We start from the raw sequence: 19,943 nt of genomic DNA on the forward strand, positions 1-19,943 counted from the left end.
TGGATAATTCACAATAGCAGCCAAAATGAACTTGAAGGGGCTGTGTTTCTGAAGCTGGAGCTCTGAGACTGGGATGAACTGGTTTCATGCTGGAACCCTTTCTCCTCACAGTTGTCTGTGAGCTTGATGTCACCAGCTGGTGACATTTTGCAAAGATGCAAAATAATTTGTGACTCCCAGATTGGGAGCCAGTTGGGAGGGCTGAGAGAAGGATTGTCCTACAAACAGGTACAGTTGTGCCTACTTTTCTTCCAAATTATTTGTAGCTTAGTAATAAGGCTGTGTAATACTTTCATTCTTTACTCTATATAAAGTTCACTTTGTGTTATTTTTTTTCTGATGATTTTATGTATTCTGCTGTTTGTCCTATTTAGAAAAAGATGGTTTCCCTTCAGGAATGCCAACGGTGAGTGTGTTTATTATTATTTGGATATCCTTAGGTGCATACTAATTCAGGTCTTCTGTATTTGTTATATCCTGAATTTCGAAATATTAAACTGTATAATGTTTAAAATATCGTCATAAAAATGAGGATATTCTTGGTGGAATAAAAACATAAATTGTGGGGGTCAGCAGGGCATATTTTCACAGGAGTGACAGTATTTGAGTCTCATAAAATGTAATAACTTAGGGATAGGTTGATTGGTTTGTTATTTTCTTTTGACATCAGTAAGAATTCTTTTATCTTAATGTGAAAAAAAAAATCAAGTCTTTAATACTGTGGGGGAGACACATTTGTTTATTTATTTATTTTTTTTAATGTTGGTAAAAATGTAGACCAATGCCAAAGGTTCAGAACCATCAACAACTGTGGCAGATGAGGATGAGGATGATGAAGAAGCTCCTCCTCCTGTGATTGCTCCACGGCCAGATCACACAAAATCGGTGAGCAGCTGGAAGACTTGACAGTGCAGAATTTTGGAATTCTTTGTATTGCAGAACTTCTGCATCTGTTCTCTAGAAAAGTGTTTTATTTGTGAAATGAGCTGTTGTAAGATTTTTGGGAAGAGTTCTGTTTTTTTGAATTTGCCAAGAAAATACCTAATTTCTGGATGTCAGTTGGACCAGAAATCCTGAAGTAAGTGGAATCACAGAATCATTTAGGTTGAAAAAGACCTCTGAGATCACTGAGATTTGGTGATCTCTTGGTTAGCTTGTGTTGAAGGTATCCAGTTAAGCTTATCCTTCAACCCAGTGTGTGAGGAGGAGGCATTTTAGTCCTAAAAATCTATAGGTAGTTTCTGTAACTTGGCCCAGCCCAGTGGCACAAGTGTAGTGTGTTTGATTTTCTTCATTTGATTTGGTGGCAGTGTGACAGCCTCACCAAATACACTATCTGGACCCAAACCAATTCAGATTCAAGACTTGAAAGCTTATTTCACTCACAAAGCCCTCAGCAGCCCATGAACAGTTAAATGCTTCAGAAGTTGTTCATTAAGTTTTAGTGTAGTCCTGAACTACCCACCCTGGTAATAACATCTCAGGGATCCCACTTAGTCCAGCTCCTTCCTTTGGCTGTGGTAGCTGTACATTTTGCCTCTTTGTTGCCCACTTTTTCTCCCTCCAGGAGTGCAAATGTGAATTGTGTTTATTTGTCAACTGGTACTGCTTTATAATTGCCCACTCTTGGCATGTAGACATATAAAATGTGAGAGCTGGATATTTCTAGAGTAGCTGTGCATGTCTGAACAGCTCAGGAGGAAATTAAATAAATCTCCAAGAAATTAAATCTTTTTAAAAAAACCTCAAATTGGGGGCAACTGGGAAATTTTTTAGAATCTCACGCTTCTTTTCATGGCAATCATGAGTCTTTTTCCTTTAGATCTTAATCTCACTATTAATCAGTGATTACTTCTCTGTTAACTAGCATGGGTTATAAAGAATAAGCAGGTAAAAAACTCATGAAACATCTGTCCTTGGAAGTTGGGGTTAACTTCCTGGCATCCACTCTGTTCAGGAGGTGCCTTTCAGAGGTCAGTACTGTTGCCAGGGGACTTCAGTGTTTCTCAGGTCTAATTTCTGCCTCCTACCTGTTATAAAATGGTGCCTTAGGGGTCTTTTCAGTGCTGTGATTGTTTTCAGCTGAAGGTCAGCGATTGCAAAGCCGATGCTCAGGTCCATGGTCTCCTTCACAGATTTATACCCGCTCTGTGATTGACCCCATCCCTGCCCCAGCTGGTGACTCCTGTGCTGACAGCGCCACGAAATCGGGGGATAAGCAGAAAAAGAAGACCAAAATGTCAGATGAAGACATCATGGAAAAACTACGTAGGTGATTTTATTTCAGATAAACAAAGGCTTTAGGACTGGGAGAGGAATATTAAATTTTTGCCCTCGTCCTTATTTCTGTGTAAGAGTTGTGTGGATACCATGCTCAACTAGTTTTGTGTCAGTAGCTGAGAAAAATGTACTCAGAGGTTATGCTGATTTATAATCTTCAGAGCCCTGTTGGGTAGAAAAATATTATAGAAGAGGTTTTTTTTGTTGGTTTTTTTTTTTTTATCAGAGTTCAGTTGTGATAATGTGATCTGCATGTATGTTACAGCTATAATAACACAAAGTAGTTTCTGCTGGGGCTTGTTCCATAAGCACCTTGAAGATAATTTTTCAGCGTATTAATGTTCCTGTGCAGCTTTGGGTGTGCATTAGCTTTGCTCCTTGAACTTGGACATATCTTGGCCAGGCCAGCCCTGCTGAAGGGGGACAGTGGGATTGGATTGACTCTTCTGTTGGTTTTTCTTTTAGGCACTATTGTAAGCATAGGAGATCCCAAGAAAAAATACACCAGATATGAAAAAATCGGGCAGGGGTAAGTGTTCCCCCCAACTTTTATTCCCAGTGGACCAGTGTTGGCAGCACTGTGCTGTTCTCTGTCTCATACTGTCCTGTACCCACCTCTTTCTGTGCAGGCAGAAATGTTGGCTGCATTCAGCAGTGATGAATCACAGAATCCCAGAATAGTTTGGGTTGAAAAGGAACTTAAAGCTCCCCTCATTACACCCTCCTGCCATGGGCAGGGGCACCTTCCACTAGCCCAGGTTGCTCCAAGCCCCGTCCAACCTGGCCTTGAACACTTCCAGGGATCCAGGGGCAGCCACAGCTCCTCTGGGCAACAAACTGTATAGTAAATAAACAGTGAAGGCTTTACACAGTGGTGGAAATTTTGAATTGAAAGCTGAAACAATTTTGTGTTTGTGATTTGGCTGTTTGCTTGTGTGTTTGTTACAAAGAGATGCAAGTTGCTGTAACATTTTCCTTTCTCTTCACAGGGCTTCAGGTACAGTTTTCACAGCTATTGATGTGGCAACAGGGCAGGAGGTAAGATTCCTGCGTTCGTTTTCTCTCAAGATATCCTTCTGGAGGTGGCCAGAATTTCCTTCAGTGCCTCCCATATCTGCTATCAGCTCTCAGAAGAATGTTTGTCATAGTCAATTGTAACAGTGTGTGCCTTGTTCTATAGTAATCAGATGGTGAAAGCTTGAAAATAGAGTTCTGTCTTTCCAGTGAAAAGCAGAGGGAGTGAGGTGTTCCAGAAATGAGTTTGGAAAACGGTTTATCCTTCAGGAACTGCAGGCCTTGGTGCCTTGTGTTTTCAGAAGTAAATCTTTGTTTAGGCTTTGCACACACGTTCTCTAGTCCCGACTCAGTAAAAGTGATGGTTGTTTCTGTCTCCGTGGAAACAGCTTGTCCCCTGTGATTCCCTGTTGTAGTTAGAATGTCTTCTCCACATCCTACTCTTTGCTTTTACCCCCTGGTTTCTCCAGACTCACTTAGTGAAATTGGTGACATCAGCAATACTCTGCATGTTTGTCATCAAGTGGCCATCTCTGGTTTCTGTGACTCAAATTTTAGGATTTATTTGCTTCTATTTAACTTTAGATTTCCTTACTTTTCTTTTAATGTTTCTATTTAAATTCTTTCCTTAATTTTCCTTTAAATAAGTATTTAAATACCATTTAAATACCATTCCTTAGGTCACTGGTAAGTAATCGCCCTTTCAGCAGTAATCACATTTACCAGTCTTGCAGTGGAGCACCACATCTTGATAAAACATGAGCCTGTCTATCATCTCTTAATTTGTGTCTTTTAATTTGCGTCTCTTAATTTGCTCTCTACTTCATGCCCTCTTACTGGCTGCAGAGTGAGTTTTAGAGCCCAGAGGGGTTGTGGAGTATCTGCTCCTTCAGGTCTCCATTCCAAACTCACTCACACGAGACCCTCAGCAACCTGCTCCACCTCCACTCTTAGTTATTTTATCATTCTGTGCCACAGAATGACAAGAATCTCTTCCTTTAATGCCCCTAGCAATATAATAATGATAATTTCTGTAAGATTACATTGGTTCTTGTGTTTGGTTTTGGTCTCATGGGTAGGTTGTTTTGTAGACCTCCAAACTACCTCCACAAAGTGCAGCTGACAGAGCTGGGACAGTTCTCCATTTTAAACTCTGGAATACTTGTCCTGGTTAGCTTATTTCCTGGGCAAGATAGGCCTTTATCTCCCCTTTTCTCTCTGGGACAGTTCATTGATTTAATTGCTTTGAGAGGAATTCCTTCTGCCTCCCAGCATTCCTTATACCCAAACACCAATCTGGTCAGAATATAGAACAACAAATTGCCTCGCCTTGCATTAGAAGGCTCAGACTTTCTCTCTGAGTTGCTACAAGATTCTCTGCTGCTTCAGGCCTGTTGATAGGAAATTGGGCAAGTCTTTTTATCTCCTGCATGCCCCCTTTTCTGTCTGTTCTGGCCTCAGTTACTGTTTGTGGATTCTTTCAGCTGCAAGAGGATGGGGTTGGCCACGGCTGCAAGTTGTGTGCTCATCAGGCTGCATTATTTTAAGTTGTGTGCTAATAAATAAATAACTTGCCAGTTGCAAGCTGTGATAAACAACTTTAATCCTGTTACAGAATTCCTTCTGACTTTTCACTATATTGAGTGAAAGCTTCTAATGGTTTCAGTGATTGCTGTTTTATTTTGCCCTGTTCAGGTGGCTATTAAACAGATCAACCTGCAGAAACAGCCCAAGAAGGAGCTGATTATTAACGAGATCTTGGTAATGAAGGAGCTAAAGAACCCCAACATAGTCAACTTCTTGGACAGGTAAATGCATCCAGCTGGTGATTCCTTCACCCCTGAGGGTTTCAAGAAGTTATACCCTATACAGACCTGGACTTCCTGTACCTGAGGGTCTTGGAAGCAAATGAATCTGTATTTAGGCTTGGTCACCTTGATGGCACACGGACATGCTTTTGGTTTTCTCTTTGTAGTTACCTCGTAGGAGATGAGTTGTTTGTGGTGATGGAGTATCTGGCTGGGGGCTCCCTAACAGATGTGGTCACAGAAACATGTATGGATGAGGCACAGATTGCTGCTGTCTGCAGAGAGGTGAGTGTTGGACTTGCTGGGTAGAGGGATGAAGGTGCACTCTATTCCCATAGCTTTTATGGAATGCTAAGGTTAGGACTAAATGCAACAATTGCTGTTGGAGCCATTGAGTTAAGAATGAATGATACCGTGAGTAGAAATCAATATTAAAGTTACAGAAAATAACAAAATTAGGTTAACTGAGAAAATTGAGGCGGTTGCAAGTTATAATAACATAAAAGAGCTGTGGCAGGTTTTGATCTGAGTGTTTGGTGGGAAACTTAGGGAAGGGAGCAAATAAAGTCTTTGGGTTTGGTACTTGGGTTGCCTCATCCTGCTGACAGTGTTAACAGAAAGATGTGAACAATGTGGACTGAAGTTCAGGGAGGAGCAGTGGAGAAGTTTAGCAGCTGCAAGGAATGGCTTTTTAAACTTCGACTAACAAAGAACATTCAAAGGCACCAAAAGAAAGAGTCTTGAGTATTCATGTATGGGTAATGTAGAAAAAAAAAGGAGAAGGAAAAAGCCTGAAAGCTTCCAAGTGTTTTCCAGAAGGAAGAAGGGGAACTGTGTTTGCTCCCAGTGTGAAAGTGGATCTGCTGAGACAGGAGTACTCTAAGAAACATGCACTAAAACAAAGATGAACTGGATGCAGATTATCTATTTTCCCTCTTAGTCATTCTCACAGTGTGTGAAATCTGTAGTTCTGTGCCAGTTAAGCTTCCTTGAGGGATTTCTCAGGAAAATAATTCTCCAGAAGGTTGTAGTTGGAATAATTGTAAGGCTGCTGGAAGATTTCAAATGAAAGAGTTAAAAGCAGCTGATATCACACCTTATCAGTGGTTTCTGCCCTGAGTCAGTGCCAGCATCCAGCTCAGGCTTGATTTATTACAGCAGAGGGAGAATTGTGTTATCTGCTGTGCAGGAGAGACCGAGGCTTTTAAAAAGCCCATCTGACTCCATCAGCATGACGTCTGCTTTTGTGCCTCACCCAGAGGGAGGGCAGGGAGAGCAAACTTGTGCAGGAACATGCATAGACAGGTAATGGTTTCCTGAGGAACCAGAGCTGGAAGCAGAGAATCCAAAGTAACTCTTTCTTGTAACAGTAATGAACTTTTCTGAGGAAGAAGTCAAATATTGAAGTATTGTACCTCATCAAAACTCTGCTGCCCACTATATTTTGCAAATCAGTGTCAATTTGCTAAAGCAAACAGAGATACACAAAACTCACTGGGGACATCCGTGCCAAGCAGCAAATGGCAAATGTTCTGCTTGTATTGAAAGAAAGATCTGACTTTTTTCTTTTGCCTTTTATTCTCAAATAACAAAAGTAAATTTCATTATGGTTTTGGGCAGAAACTTAGTGGGAAAGGTTTTAATCCGAAAACAATGCAAAACCAGTATTAGTGAATTTCAGAATGAAGATGTTTTACAGATTTCACTGTACAAATTGTGTGGATGTTGGGAATGAATCCTCACCAATTCCCCTTGGTGAGACCTCAGCCTAAAAAGCTCTCACTTAATCCTTTATGGTTCCTCTGTAGAATCTGTGGGATGTACCAGAATTAGCATCTGGGATTTCTGAGAGCATCTTGAGTGGTGTGGAGTTTTATATATGCATTTGTTAAGATAGAAGAAACTCTGTGGTTAAATGATTTTTGTCTTCCTGAAATCTGGAGAGTATTTTTTAGCCCAAGAGCTTCCTCTGCTGGTTATTTGCAATAATACCTGTTACATTTCTGCACTCAGAGCTGGCTGAGGGTGTAAACATTGCCTTGAATTTGTGTTCACATGTACCAGGCGTGTTTCCATGTGCTGAATGATGGGTTTTTTCTCTCCTATCCAGTGCTTGCAAGCACTTGAGTTCCTCCATGCCAACCAGGTCATCCACAGAGACATTAAGAGTGACAATGTGCTCTTGGGAATGGATGGATCAGTTAAATTAAGTGAGTAGCTGACAATTGTTTTAATGCTCTGCTTCTTCTTTCCAGTGATCTCTGACTCAGTGTGTGAATCAGTAGAAGGAGAGTTGGCAGGGAAATTTGAGGTGGATTTTTGTTGACTGTGAGGAATAGAAATTCATTCTGTGTTACAAAATGTGCAACAGGCAGCAGGTACTGAAATTCTGAGGCCCCTCAGACTCAGGCTGTGAACGTGTTAGCCCGGAAGGATGTTGAAGCAAACCTGTGGCCACATGAATACGTTGGTGAATATGAAGTAACTGGTGCTATAGAGTGAAGCAAAATGGGAATGATTGCAAGAGAAAAGTTGCAGCAAACTGCAGTAGCTTTGTTAGGATGTTATGGCTTGATTTTAGTGCTTTGCCCCATTCATTAGAAGGCCACCAACGAGAAAACTGTACTTTATTGATCATTTATATTGCAGTCTAGTCTTACCCTGTGCCTTTTCTTGGGCCAGAAGTGTAACATCCTTTCATTAATATAATCACAGCAAAAGAAACTTCTTGCTTTTCAGGTAATTGTTGTGCATGCATGGACTTGTGTACGTGGTGTGTGTAAATAAAAATGATGTGAAACCACTTGTAGCTGTCAGGACTGTTGAGAAAGTGGTGCATTATTTGAATTTTTGGTATGCAGGAATGTGTAGAACATATAGCAACCGAAGAGTTAAGGTAAAAATAGGTGTAAAGTAAAAAGTGTTTTTACAGTTGGGCAGGAATGTGAAGTGCCATGAAAATGTCTTAACAGTATTCCTTATTCTAGATGGTTTTCAATTTCATTTTATTTGTGAGATGGAGTGTGAAGGAAGATTATGAGCAACATGATTTGCTTACCAGCATCTTTGGATGCACTGCTCGCTTGCATAGAGGGGGTTCTTTGTTTTAAGGGTGTGATGTGTTTGTGCACAAGCTGTGGATTCAGAGGCTGAAGAGAAGTGAACACTTACAGCAGAGGATGTGGCTGAGAAGAAGTGGCTGGAGAAGGATCAAAATTGCACAAAAGAGGTGTCAAAGCAAAGCAGAGTGGCCAAAGGACAGGGTTGGCAGCCTGAATCAAGAAGCATCACCCCAGGAGACTGGGGGAGGATGAGGAGGAAGGAGACACAGGAGAAGACAGGAGTCAGCTGTAAAAATGCCCTGTGTGAAGGGGAGGTGTTGTAGTCAGTGCTGAGACAAGCTCTTCTGAGGCTGTGTGACTGTAGAGCTCCTAGCAGCTGTTAAGGGTTGGAGGGTGGAAGAAGTTGCACATTCTTTTTAAGCTCTTCCCCTTCTCTGAGGGAGTCTGGTGACAGGACAAGTGTCACCACTGCACAGCTGCACACACCTACACACAGGACTGCTGGGGGAAACTGGGTTCCTGCCTGTCTTTTCTCTCTGTGCTGGTGGTGTGGTGCTGAAGGCCTCACTGGGAGGTCAGGAGGCACAAACTGCTGCTGCTTCTCTGGGGTGGTCACTGAAATGGGCTGTGCTGTGAGTCGAGTGTGACACCTTGATAAGGCCAAAAACTGCAGGAGAAACTTGGTGACTCCTGTAGGTTTGATTTTTTTTGTTTGTTTGTTTGGGGTTTTTTGTTTGTTTTGTTTTTGGTTTTTTGTTTTGTGTGGGGTTGTTTGGTTTGGTTTTAAGGCAGCATTTTGACTATCAGGGTGGGGGTAGTTCTTTGTTAAATTGTCTTCTTGGTACAACTTGGCACTTCCATGACTGTGGCTCTTTTGTTAGCACTGCTTGGCATAACACTTTCAAAATTTAAATTTCTCTCTTTCTCTCCCTCCCTCTCCCTCCCTCTCCTTCTCTCTCTCTCTCTCTTTCTCTAACTTAGTGTCAATGATAAGGTAATATCTGTCTCCTGCCTTAACTGTGTTCTTATTGATGCTTTACATGCCTGGGAAGTGGGAGTGCTGCAGCTGGATAGAGTAACATGATGGAACGTGCATTGCTGCTGCACCTGAAGGCTGTAGGAATAGGTGACTTTTCTCATTTTCTTGAGTGTGGTTGTTCTCTTTGGTAGTTACCTTGTGGAGAGGTTTGTTTGTCCAGGTTCCTCCTGCTGAGTGGGGTAGCACTGCACTTACCTGAAGCCTTGTTTCCGTGTCCCTGTCAGCTGTAGTACCTGTCTAGATGGCCAAATTGCTGTGAAATGTTCAACTCAGTAGCTGCACAAGTACCATCTGTTTAGAAGGGCAGAAGCCATGGATTGTGGATTCATTTCTTCTGGTTCAGGCTGTATAACACACCAAGTGCAGAACACTTGCCTCCTGTGTCCTGCTTGATTGCTTATTTTGGCTGCTACCAGTCTAGAATTATTGAAGGAAGGACTGGGCAAAATACCATTCTTCTGCAGGGTAATTCTTCTTTCCAGAGGACAAAAAGCCTTGTCTTCAGTCCACAGAATTCTGCCCTGCTTAAACACCTTCAGGTTTTGTATCTTATCTTGCACGTTGGCTTATTTAATATGGAGAATGTGGGGAGGGGGGGGGGCAGAAGAAACCCCCCTAAACCCCTCTCAATGAAATATATGTGTAGCAATAGAGAAGTCTTCTAGGAAACCCACTTCTGGGGGTGCACCAGTCTAACCTCTTCATCCTTCTGTTGTCCTGCAGCCGACTTTGGTTTCTGTGCTCAGATCACCCCTGAGCAGAGCAAGCGCAGCACCATGGTGGGAACTCCCTACTGGATGGCTCCAGAGGTGGTCACACGGAAAGCATATGGCCCCAAAGTGGATATCTGGTCTCTGGGCATCATGGCTATTGAGATGGTGGAAGGAGAACCCCCGTACCTCAATGAAAACCCCCTGAGGGTAAGAAGCCCCGGGGTTGGAACTGCTTGTGGGTGTTCACCGTATCAGACATTTTCAGTAATTGGTCATTAATTGTGTCTACAATAAAAGAAATGAAAAAGCCAAGAAGCTTCAGCGGTGCAAGAGAAGTTCTCCAAGGGAAGACACTTGTCTTGAATTTGCAATCATCCCTACCCTGACTCCCCATCCCTGGAAGTGTCCAAGGCCAGGCTGGATGGGGCTTGAACCAACCTGGTCTAGTGGAAGGTGTGCCCATGGCATGAGGGTGGAAACAGATAGTCTTTAATGTCCTTCCAACCCAAACCAGTTCCCTAAACTATCACAGAATCTTGAGGTCAAAATACAGTGTTTCAGTTACAGGCAGGTAAATCCTCTAAATGGAAGATTTTGACCTCAAGATTCTGTGATAGTTTAGGGAAAGTAAATCCATCAGGTTATGAAAAGTGTTGCTCTGTCACAATTTGATATTTTCTTTGCTAAAATAAGTATCTGTTGCCAAAAGATTTTGAATATTATTTTGCTACTAGCAAGAATAAGTCATGACTGCCTATAATTGTGGCATTTTTACAGCTTAAATCTCATAAGTTTGAGAAGTAGGCAGCCGAGCCCTTTCTCAGCTAAGGGCTTGCCACTAGACAGGACATTTTGGCATCTTTTAAAGATTTGTTTTTGTTATACACTATTTTTCATTTTACAGGCTTTATATTTGATAGCAACTAATGGCACACCAGAACTCCAGAACCCTGAGAAACTGTCCCCAATATTCCGGGATTTCTTGAACCGATGTTTGGAGATGGATGTAGAGAAAAGAGGATCAGCCAAAGAATTGCTACAGGTGAGACTCAGCTTCTCCTCACAGTGTGAAGTGCAGAAGCCACGAGTAATGTCAGCCTGTGATAAACCACATGTCAGACTGGCACCCTTTTTGTGTGTGTGTGTTTTCTTCTGAGAACTGTAGTGAGAGCAGTTGGTAGGAACAACAGTCATCAGAGATTTGTAATGCCACTCTAAAGTCGTTCCATCACAGTCTGTGCCTTCACTCTGCCACTGCCAAAGCATCCAGCAGTTTATGAACTCCCTTCAGGAGCTGGCCACTGATAGCATTTGCATTGCTTTTCGTGTCTTCATTTGCAAATATCCTCCTCAGAGCTCTTTAAAAGAACTGTTTATCTGCTAGTCTGAAGTCAGTGTTCAAGCCCTGAAAAGAAAAGCTGCTGTTTTCCCCAGGGTTCTGCCTTACCAGCTGAGCAGCTGGAGCTCAGTGCACCTGCCATTGTGCCACCATTTCTCCTTGTAGTTTGGATTTTAAATGCCTCCTGGAGAAAAGCTGGCTTGTAAAATGAGATCTTCTCGCAGGCTTAAACACCTTCAGGTTTTTTCCTGTGTGAAGGAGTGGTAGAATCACTGATGGCCATTCCTGGGGAGAACAAGGAGTAGCTCTGAGCCTGGAAGCCAGATGATGTGGAGGCTTTCCCAGTAAAGCCAGCTGCTGCTCCTTGTCTTTCTCTGATTATTCCTTGTTCACATCTTTGCTGTTTTGCTCATTGTGAGTGCAGCTTCAGTACTCACCTTTCCCAAAAGTGGTGAGCTATTCCAGGAGAAACCCCATTGGGTGAGGCAGTATGATCCCAGCCAGCTTGGGATCACCTTTTCCCTACAAACGTCAGGAGAAACGCGTGGAAAAGTTAGCAGTTAAAGTGAAGAATCATTCCTGCCCAGCTCCACACAAACATGAATCCTGCTGAAAAGTAACCCTTCGCTGGCCTTTTAAACCGTGTCTTTCACTGATTTCCAGTGTTTCTCTCTTCCTGGCAGCATCCCTTCTTGAAACTGGCCAAACCTCTGTCCAGCTTGACGCCACTGATCTTGGCAGCCAAAGAAGCAATGAAGAGTAACCGCTAACATCCTGCCACAGCCTTCCTCCTTTTTTTGTTTGTTTGTATTTTACAAATCTTTATAATATATGAAATTGTTACACTTCAGTGGGGAGGGAAGGGATTTTGGTGGGGTGGGGGGGAGGGTGGGAAACATCTGCAGAAGGGAAGAAACTCTCATCCAGAAGACACCCAAAATACATTGTGGCGACTCTAGCGATCCCGGTCTGGGGTCCAGAAGGAATTGAGGACTGAATTTTACTGGCCTTTAGTTGTGTTTTATTTTGATTTTTTTTTTTTCCCAGACAGCCCAGAAATGCCACTTACTGTGCCCGGGGCTTTAAGGGTTTTTAACGACTTCGCTGTAACAGCTCCTGTTCGTTGTACCCTCTGGGTACTTTCAATACTTGAATGACAGGTTCAAGCTTTCAGAGAGCAGTACTAATTTTACCTGCTGATCTCTTTGACTCTCCTCTTCCTCCCCTCTACCTGTTGGCTTCTAAATCCCTCTGGTAAAGCTCCCCCATGACGAGATTCACGGCAGGTGTGGCGAATGTGAAGGTACATCTTGCCCCTCATTTCTGTTATGGACAAACTGTTGCTGCACTGTAGAATTGACAACTTGGCTACTTAGGGAGTCGTAATGCATGGAGATGTTTTTCACTTTCTAAGATGAATAAGGAGAGGGGGGGAAGAGGAGTGTTCAGCTTTTTCTTATGCCTGTGCTCTGTGGACTTTTTTTTAATCAAAAACGTGGGCTCTTTGTAGAACCGTAACGATCGGTCAAGTCTTTTGATGTGGGTTATGGATATGTAGGTTGGGGTCAGATACTTTATTTATGATCAAATGATCAGTTCTAGTCAGGGCAAGAAAAAATTCCAGCTGTCTTCCTTGTGTGCTCTTTTTTTCCCCTGTTAGACTTGCTGGCCAGAAGCTTAAGGGTTAACGTGCTTGGTGCGGTGGGTGGTTTAAAAACATGTATCTATGCTCTGACTTGGGCTTTGGAAGTTATGCTGGTGCCTTTGACTTTTTTATTTTACATTTCCCTTTTTTGTATCAAATACATTTTTGTATATGTTGTAATTTTTTCCCCCTAGCAAATAATGCATCAACCTATGGAGTTGTCAGAGTTTAAGTATTAGAGCTATTTTTTCCAGTTTTGTATGTGCTCCATTTGTACTAACGAAACCAGAAGAACAAGTAACCAGATCTGAGGACACTGAAGATACAGGATTTTTAAACTATGATCCAAACAGAAGATGATGAACACCTGGAGATGCCAAAGCACTGTTCTGAGGTGGAAGCTGAGGGGAGGACAGTGCTGAGGGGACGTGTCACGTTGATCCTTCTCACTAAAGACGTTGTGCCAGCCAGGACGGCTGCAGTGAACCCTTCAATGCAAGAAAAAGTGCCTCCTTTTGAAGGACAGTGAGAACCAGAGCGGTTGAGTTCTTGGGGTGCTGCCAGGGGTGAGTGTAGCAGAGCCTGTGCCCCTGGCTCCTTTTAGTGCTACAGTCTATGCATTTCAACCTCCCCGAGTGTTTGAGGAAGAGCCAACTGTAGTAACAATGTGCCAAATAAGTCTGTGAAAGAACAACCATGCCTTTAGTGGGATTTTATTGCATTCCCAGTGGGGCAGGGCCTGGGACAGACAGAGTTATGGTTGGGTATGGACAGAGGACCCTGAATAAAAACCTTTTTGCACACTTTTCCAAACATTGCTGGCAGGGGATAGAAGTCATATTCAGAGAATATCAGTATCTGTATAGAGATAATGACATTTTGAGGACTGGTAGCCAAGGTATGACAAAACCAACTTCCAGCTGAGAGCAGCCAACCAGGACAGTGGAGGCTGTTTGGGTGATGATGGAGGGGAGCAGGGCTGGGGTCTCACAGCATCTGCTGGGACTCAGGAGCTCCTGGAGATTGTGTGGTGCCAGCAGAGTGCCTTGCTGGGCAGGTTCAGCTTGTGTCCTGCTCCTGTGTGGTAGTTAAAATCTATGTTGAGTGAATTATCTTAACTGTTCCATCACAGGGATAAATCCCTCTAGCTGTGAGTGTAAGAATATGGCTTTAAATTTTAAATTCAAGGAGGTGTCTCATTCCAGCCAAGGAAATCCAGATGCATTTCCCAGGGGAAAAAAATTATTGGGAGCCAGGGACACTGTCATCACCCCAGGTTGAGTGTATCTGGCTCCCTGGTCAAATGGAGCAGCGAGGAGGCTTGGCTGAGGAAAAAACATGTTGTACCAATGGTTCCCTCTTTGTCCATTGCTGGCAATGGACTTGGTAAAACTCCTTGTGCCAGAGTTAAACTGGGAGCTTTTCTTTCTTTCCTCTTTTTTTTTTTTTTTTTTTTTTTTAATGGCACAATCTATATAAATTTAGCTTTTTTTTTTTTTTAATAGAAAGAGAACAAGAAATCGTAAGTAATTTTAACTTATTAGTTCACTTTTATTGATGAAAGAGAATGGTTTGAAATATATGTTACAAAAATTCGTTCAATTTAGTCCATTTTGGAGATGATTTCTGAAGTTTCAGCCACCTTAGCACACAAAACTTGGCCCAATCCCGAAGTTCCCAAATCGTGTGTGTGCCCTGGGAAGGTGTTTAGCTCTGAGGCTGAGAAGTGTCAGCATCTCCCTCTCCCCACGCAGCGGTTGGTATGTGGTGAGGTTTCTCTTGGGGATCAGAGGTGGAGCTGGCAGGAGAGGAGAGCCAGGAGAAGGTTTTTGTGCTGTGCTTTAGTGTCTTGGTGGGTCGGGCATCGCTTTTCCAGCAGTGTCACCTGGATGTGTGTGCCAGGTTAAAACTGCAAGCCGTGGTTTTTTCCCTGGTGGGAGTAGGTTGGAGTCCTTAAGGCTTGGTGCAGGGCTGGGCAGCTCTGCTTTGTCACTGGGGCAGGTGGAGACCAGCCAGAGCTTGAGGAGGTGATGGGAAGGGACAGATTGCATCCCAACGTGGGCATTCCCATGCCTCTCTCCTGGGTGCCCACATGAGATCCTGAGTCAGGATCAAATGTGCACATGATCCACCTGAAGTGTCCTGTGTGGTCAGTGGGGCAGCTTTTGGCTGAGATGCAGTGTGCAGGGAATGTGAGACTCCTGAGACTTTCCTGTGATCATAGAATAAACCAGATTTCTCTTTAAATAAACAACCATGGGAATGTGCACTTTGCCCTAATGAGACTGATTGGAGCTTCCCCCCGGCTCTCCGTGCAGGGAGGTGCGAGGGTTTGGCTAAAGCAGGTGGGTCCTGTTGTCAGAGGGGCTGGGGAGGGACAAGGAAGCGGTTAAGGGTCTCTCCAGCTGGAATTGAGTCAATAAATCTCTCTGGTCTGTTTTTCCCTCTGTTCCTTACGCTGTCGATGGAAATGGAAGTAGGTGCAAGCTTTCTTTTTATTTTTTTAACTGTCTTCAGATGTTAATGTTGCCTTTTGTGTAATTTAATCCCATTATGTTATTTAATTGTTACTGCAATATTAACTACTGTATTTGTTGACTTTGTTTAATAACTGTTCTTTCAGGGCTAGAAATAAACTTTTAAAAAACATTTGGGGGTTTCCCCCCCCTTTCCCTGTCATGAATTTGTACCTTCAAAGACAAGAGTGGCTGAAAGAGTTCATGTGTCGGTGTCTTACTGAGATTAACAGAATGTATTTGTAATTAGGCTTTAATGGTAGTGGATATAATTTCATGCTATACCAGCCTATTTCTTTTAAAATGTTGTTACTCATCAGTGTCTGTACCTGCCTTGGGGTCACCACAAGCTCTCCTTCCTGCCATGCAGTGCTAGGGAACGGCTGTGCCCCCCGCAAAAAGCTCTGGATTACTTATGGGAGGAGAGCAGCTCTGGAACACCCTTTACACCCACTGTGGAAGAGAGAATCCCTCATTTCCTTGTGAAGGGAGCAAGGCAGAGGCCAGCCTGGTTTTCACAGCCACATTTCCCACCGTCCGTTTGCCATGAGCAGGGTGGGACTGACGGGCCAGTGAACTGCGGTCGTGGCAATTCCGTAGCTGTTCCGAACGAGCCGCTTTGTTGGAGATCATCCATATCCTGCATGTAAACATTACAGCATGGGAGGCACAGGCACTGAGCTGTCCTGGTGCCTGCTGGGGAGATGTGGCTCCTGGATTTGCGCTGTCTCCGCTGATCAGCGTTTGACCATCAGAAGGAGGACGTGGAGTGTCCACAGCTCTCTGAGGACTTGGGATGACATCCTTGGTGCCTCTTGGCCTCCATGGCTGCAGGGAGTCACTCTTGCTTTCCAGTGAACCTACAAAAATGGTGTGGGGTCTAGGCCTGCCAGTCCAGCTAAAGCCAAGGACATCTAATGATTTACTTCAGGGCTGAGTCCGGTTTGTTTGATTCCAGATGAAGTTTCCTGTCTCAGTTGTGAATGTCAAGGACTCGCCGTGTCCTGTGTTTCCCATGTGTTATTGGGAAATGGGCTCTTCCCCTTTCTTGCATGTTGTACAAGCTTTGCTCATACCACTGACAAAGGGAAATGAAGAAACCACTTGTCTCCAGCAGCTGTTTCACCCAGACAAGAATGTTGGTTTGCACAGTTGTTCTCCTCAGGTTCATCAGTTTTTGTAGCTTCTTTGTCTTTATATATAGTTGACCCTTTATGCATTTAAACTGATGTTTCTCTAACACTGCATTAAAGTGATTTGGCATTTAATTTATGGGGGAAGAAGTGAACAGGAGGAGGGAGAAGGTGCTTGGTGGAACTCAGTATTATCTGTATTTTGGTGTTTGAGCTGCTTGAAGAGATGGGTTTGGGCTGATGGTGGTTTGCACAGCTCAAAGTTGCATGTCCCTGATAAATCTTCATCAGTCTTGTGTGAACTTGGTCATCCCTTACAAGTACCTGCCTGAGACTAAACTCAAGAGCAGCTCCATGTTTGGGGATCAGTTTATTCAAGGTTGAGTATTTAAAACAATGTTCTTGAAGAGAGTCAGTTTGGGGTCAGCAGTTTCTCCCTTTCAGGGCTGCTGTTTGGTTGCAGTGAGTGTACTGCAGAGCTGAGCCACACACTGTTTAAAAACAGGATGGCTGAAAACTGTGGATCTTCCTTTCATTGGCATTTTCCCAGTGGTGGCTGCAGTGCAGTTCCTGTGGCTCCTGTGCTGCAGCACAGCAGTGTCTGCAGTTGCTGCTCCCAGGGGTTTGTACAGCTGCATTTTTTCCTTTTTCTGTAACTTGCATTTTGCTCTCAAGATTGTCTTTAATAAAAATAGCCGTCCTCAGTCATGTGAGAAAGTGAAGTGAAAGTGTGCTGAGCTCAGCTGAACTCTTGGTGTTCCTTTCCAGATGTGTGGAGGAGGCAGGTTTTACCAAGAGATTCTTTCGCTACTTGGAATTCAGCCTAAGGAAAGACTTCTTTTCCTCAAAGAAAAAAGGGGAGGGAGGGGAAAATACCAACAACTGAGAACAATGAATTTCTGATTGTAACTTCTCTACCTACAAGGGAGCAGGGTGGGGCAATACAGCTCCTCATGCTGTTGTTCCCATATCCCAGTGGTGATGCTGCTTTTTCCGACTGGTGTCTGCAGGAGGAATATCTTGCAGCACATCATAACTTAGATTCACAGACTTGTTAAGGTTGGAAATGGCCTTTAAGATCATCAAGTCCAACAGCCAACCTTGATTTCAAATCCCAGTTACCCATTGACCCGAGTACTGAAACAGCCTGTAAGGACTCATGACTTTTTTTTTTTTTTTTCATAGTTATTTTTTAATGGGATTTTCCCACTGGGAAGTTACTGGTTGCTCATTCTCTTTAGGACATAACAGGCCACCAGACTTCTGCTTTGGAGATGTGTTGAGTCAGTGGAGAGAAGGATGGGCCTGGAAGAGCAGACAGTCTGTTCCAAGACCTGGATATGTCTCCGTTCATGGATGTCTCAATGCACTCATACACTCCAGGTTCTGGTGTTTCCTGAAGGGCTGGTGAATAATGAATCCAGCTTGGAGTAACTGTGGATCAATGGCAAAGATATTGATGTGACTCAGGGAATCTCCACAGGATGCTCTGGAAGGGGAGCATCTGCCCACACTGGGTAAGGGGTGACCTTCCTCAGCACAGATGTCTCCCTGGAATTCCTCGAGGTTTCTAGAGCCAGAGATGACACATCTTTGTTATTTTGTCCTCCAGTGAATGCTTATTCTAAGGACTCTGGCCTTTTTCACGAAGCACAATTAACTCCTGGCTCTCCTGGAGCCCTTTTCCCTGCCTCTCTCTGGGAGGAAACCTGCTGTGGTTCCTGCTGCCTCGTCACAGCAGCTGAGAGCAGGTGGCTGCTCTTGGAGGGCTCTTATCCACCCCCTGCCCACCGAAACTCACCTAAAATAACCTTATAACTGGGGGGGGTTTGTAGCTGTTACCTCTTGGTGGGGAGAGCCAAGGTGGCTCTGTTCAGTTCCTGTATTTTTGGAGAATGTTTATTCTTCTTAATTGTGGAAGTGCCAACTTGGTTCCCTATCCCATGGCTAAAATCCCCTATTTAAATATCTGCATTTTAAACTGTTTTTGTTCTTGACAGCCTTGGAAGCGAGTTGGGTTTAGAAAAGACACTGATGTTCCACCCTCAGAGAAGTTTATTTTGGTGGGAGTATCTGAATTTTTACAGTCTTGTTTCTAGAAGAGCAGCCCAGCAAAGCTGTGTGGATTTTGCTGTCAGCACTAACACGAGCAAGGGAATAAGCCCCTGGCGTTATTTAATCCCACAGTTATCCTTGGAATCAGCAGCTTCCAGCTCCCCTCTCCAGCCTGGGTTAAGTGTCCCACAATTGCAGGATGTGCTGTGGGCATAATTGCAGATAGTGGATGGCAAATAGTTTTTAAACACCTCAGAACATTTATTTCCTAAGGCCCAACTCTTAAAACACTTGAAAAGAATGGAAAAATCAGCTCCTGGGGGAAGGAAAAGATGTTGGAATTTTTTTCCTGGTTTTACTGTGGGTATCACAATCTGTTTCCCGTGAGCTGGCAGTTCTCTTCCAGGGTCTTGATTTGGGCTGGTGTTGCTGGGTCCTTGTAGAGTTTTGTTTCTAAAGAGAAAACTCTGCAGGTTTCTCTACTTCTGAGAAACAGAAGTTACAGGAGATGGAAAGAAATGAGCTGGATTGTGATGTTACAATTTTTTGTTATTGGTTCTGCAGGGATGAGCAGCTTTGGCCAGCACTTTTAGCACTGTCAGAGGTCAATTTTCATGACAAAATTATTATTTTATGAGTCTCTTAAAGCGTGTTTTATCATCTGTTATTCGAGCAAAGCCGTTTGTTCATTTGAGGTGAAAGATGCAACACTTGGCCTGTCACCTGGAGGGAGAACTGGGTTAAAAATGGTCACACTGGGATAAGTTTGAGGCTGGCTGATCAAAAGCAGGGCAGTTTTCAGGGGGGAGGAGGGGAGACCTTGGGTGATGGGCTTTTGGCAGCGTGGTCCCTCTCCTTGCTCAGACTTCCCATGGTTTCCAAAGCAAGGGCTGTGACCAATGATCCGAGGGGACCTTCCCTAAACCACTGTGGGGTGGGCACTTGGGGATAGAAACGAGGGGGAGGGAAGATGAGGAGAGGGAGAGTGTTGCAGGGGGAGATGCTGAGCTGAGACTGTCACCAACATCCCCAAAATGCCCTCCCAAAAGGTCCTGTTTCTTTTTCAGTGTGCCAAGGGCTATCTGAGGAGAGGCCAAGCGGCTCCAATGCCTTCGGAGCGTCCGCTCCTGTTTTTCATGGCTTGATCTGTGTCACTGTAGCCAGTTTGAACTGTATGAGGTGCCTCAAGTGTGCTTCAAACCTGTGTTTCCTGGCAATTCCTTTTATAAATAACATGGGGGTTGGGAATAAAATGGCATTAATGGAAACTGTTGGCTCTTTGTGTGTGGCAGGGAGCCGAGAGGAGTTTGGGACACCCACCATCACCCCTGCCCTGGGG

The 19,943-nt window shown here is 43.8% G+C and overlaps 1 protein-coding gene across 1 annotated transcript in view; it reads left to right on the forward strand.

Annotated features, from left to right (window-relative positions):
* The window catches only part of PAK2 (p21 (RAC1) activated kinase 2), a 39,354-nt gene extending 27,322 nt beyond the window's left edge, over positions 1-12,032 (forward strand). Inside the window, exons 5-15 of the mRNA XM_027724893.2 lie at positions 375-406; positions 778-885; positions 2,136-2,268; positions 2,746-2,809; positions 3,270-3,318; positions 4,990-5,102; positions 5,270-5,387; positions 7,213-7,312; positions 9,927-10,123; positions 10,821-10,958; positions 11,939-12,032. Of these exons, the coding sequence (XP_027580694.1) occupies positions 375-406; positions 778-885; positions 2,136-2,268; positions 2,746-2,809; positions 3,270-3,318; positions 4,990-5,102; positions 5,270-5,387; positions 7,213-7,312; positions 9,927-10,123; positions 10,821-10,958; positions 11,939-12,025 (1,139 nt within the window). The 3' untranslated portion in view covers positions 12,026-12,032. The remainder of the gene's footprint in view (positions 1-374; positions 407-777; positions 886-2,135; positions 2,269-2,745; positions 2,810-3,269; positions 3,319-4,989; positions 5,103-5,269; positions 5,388-7,212; positions 7,313-9,926; positions 10,124-10,820; positions 10,959-11,938) is intronic.
* Positions 12,033-19,943: the final 7,911 nt, after the last annotated feature.

The sequence above is a fragment of the Pipra filicauda genome, unplaced genomic scaffold (genome assembly GCF_003945595.2).
Source record: "Pipra filicauda isolate LSUMZ 115617 unplaced genomic scaffold, ASM394559v2 scaffold90_size2875636_pilon, whole genome shotgun sequence".
NCBI lineage: Eukaryota > Metazoa > Chordata > Aves > Passeriformes > Pipridae > Pipra > Pipra filicauda.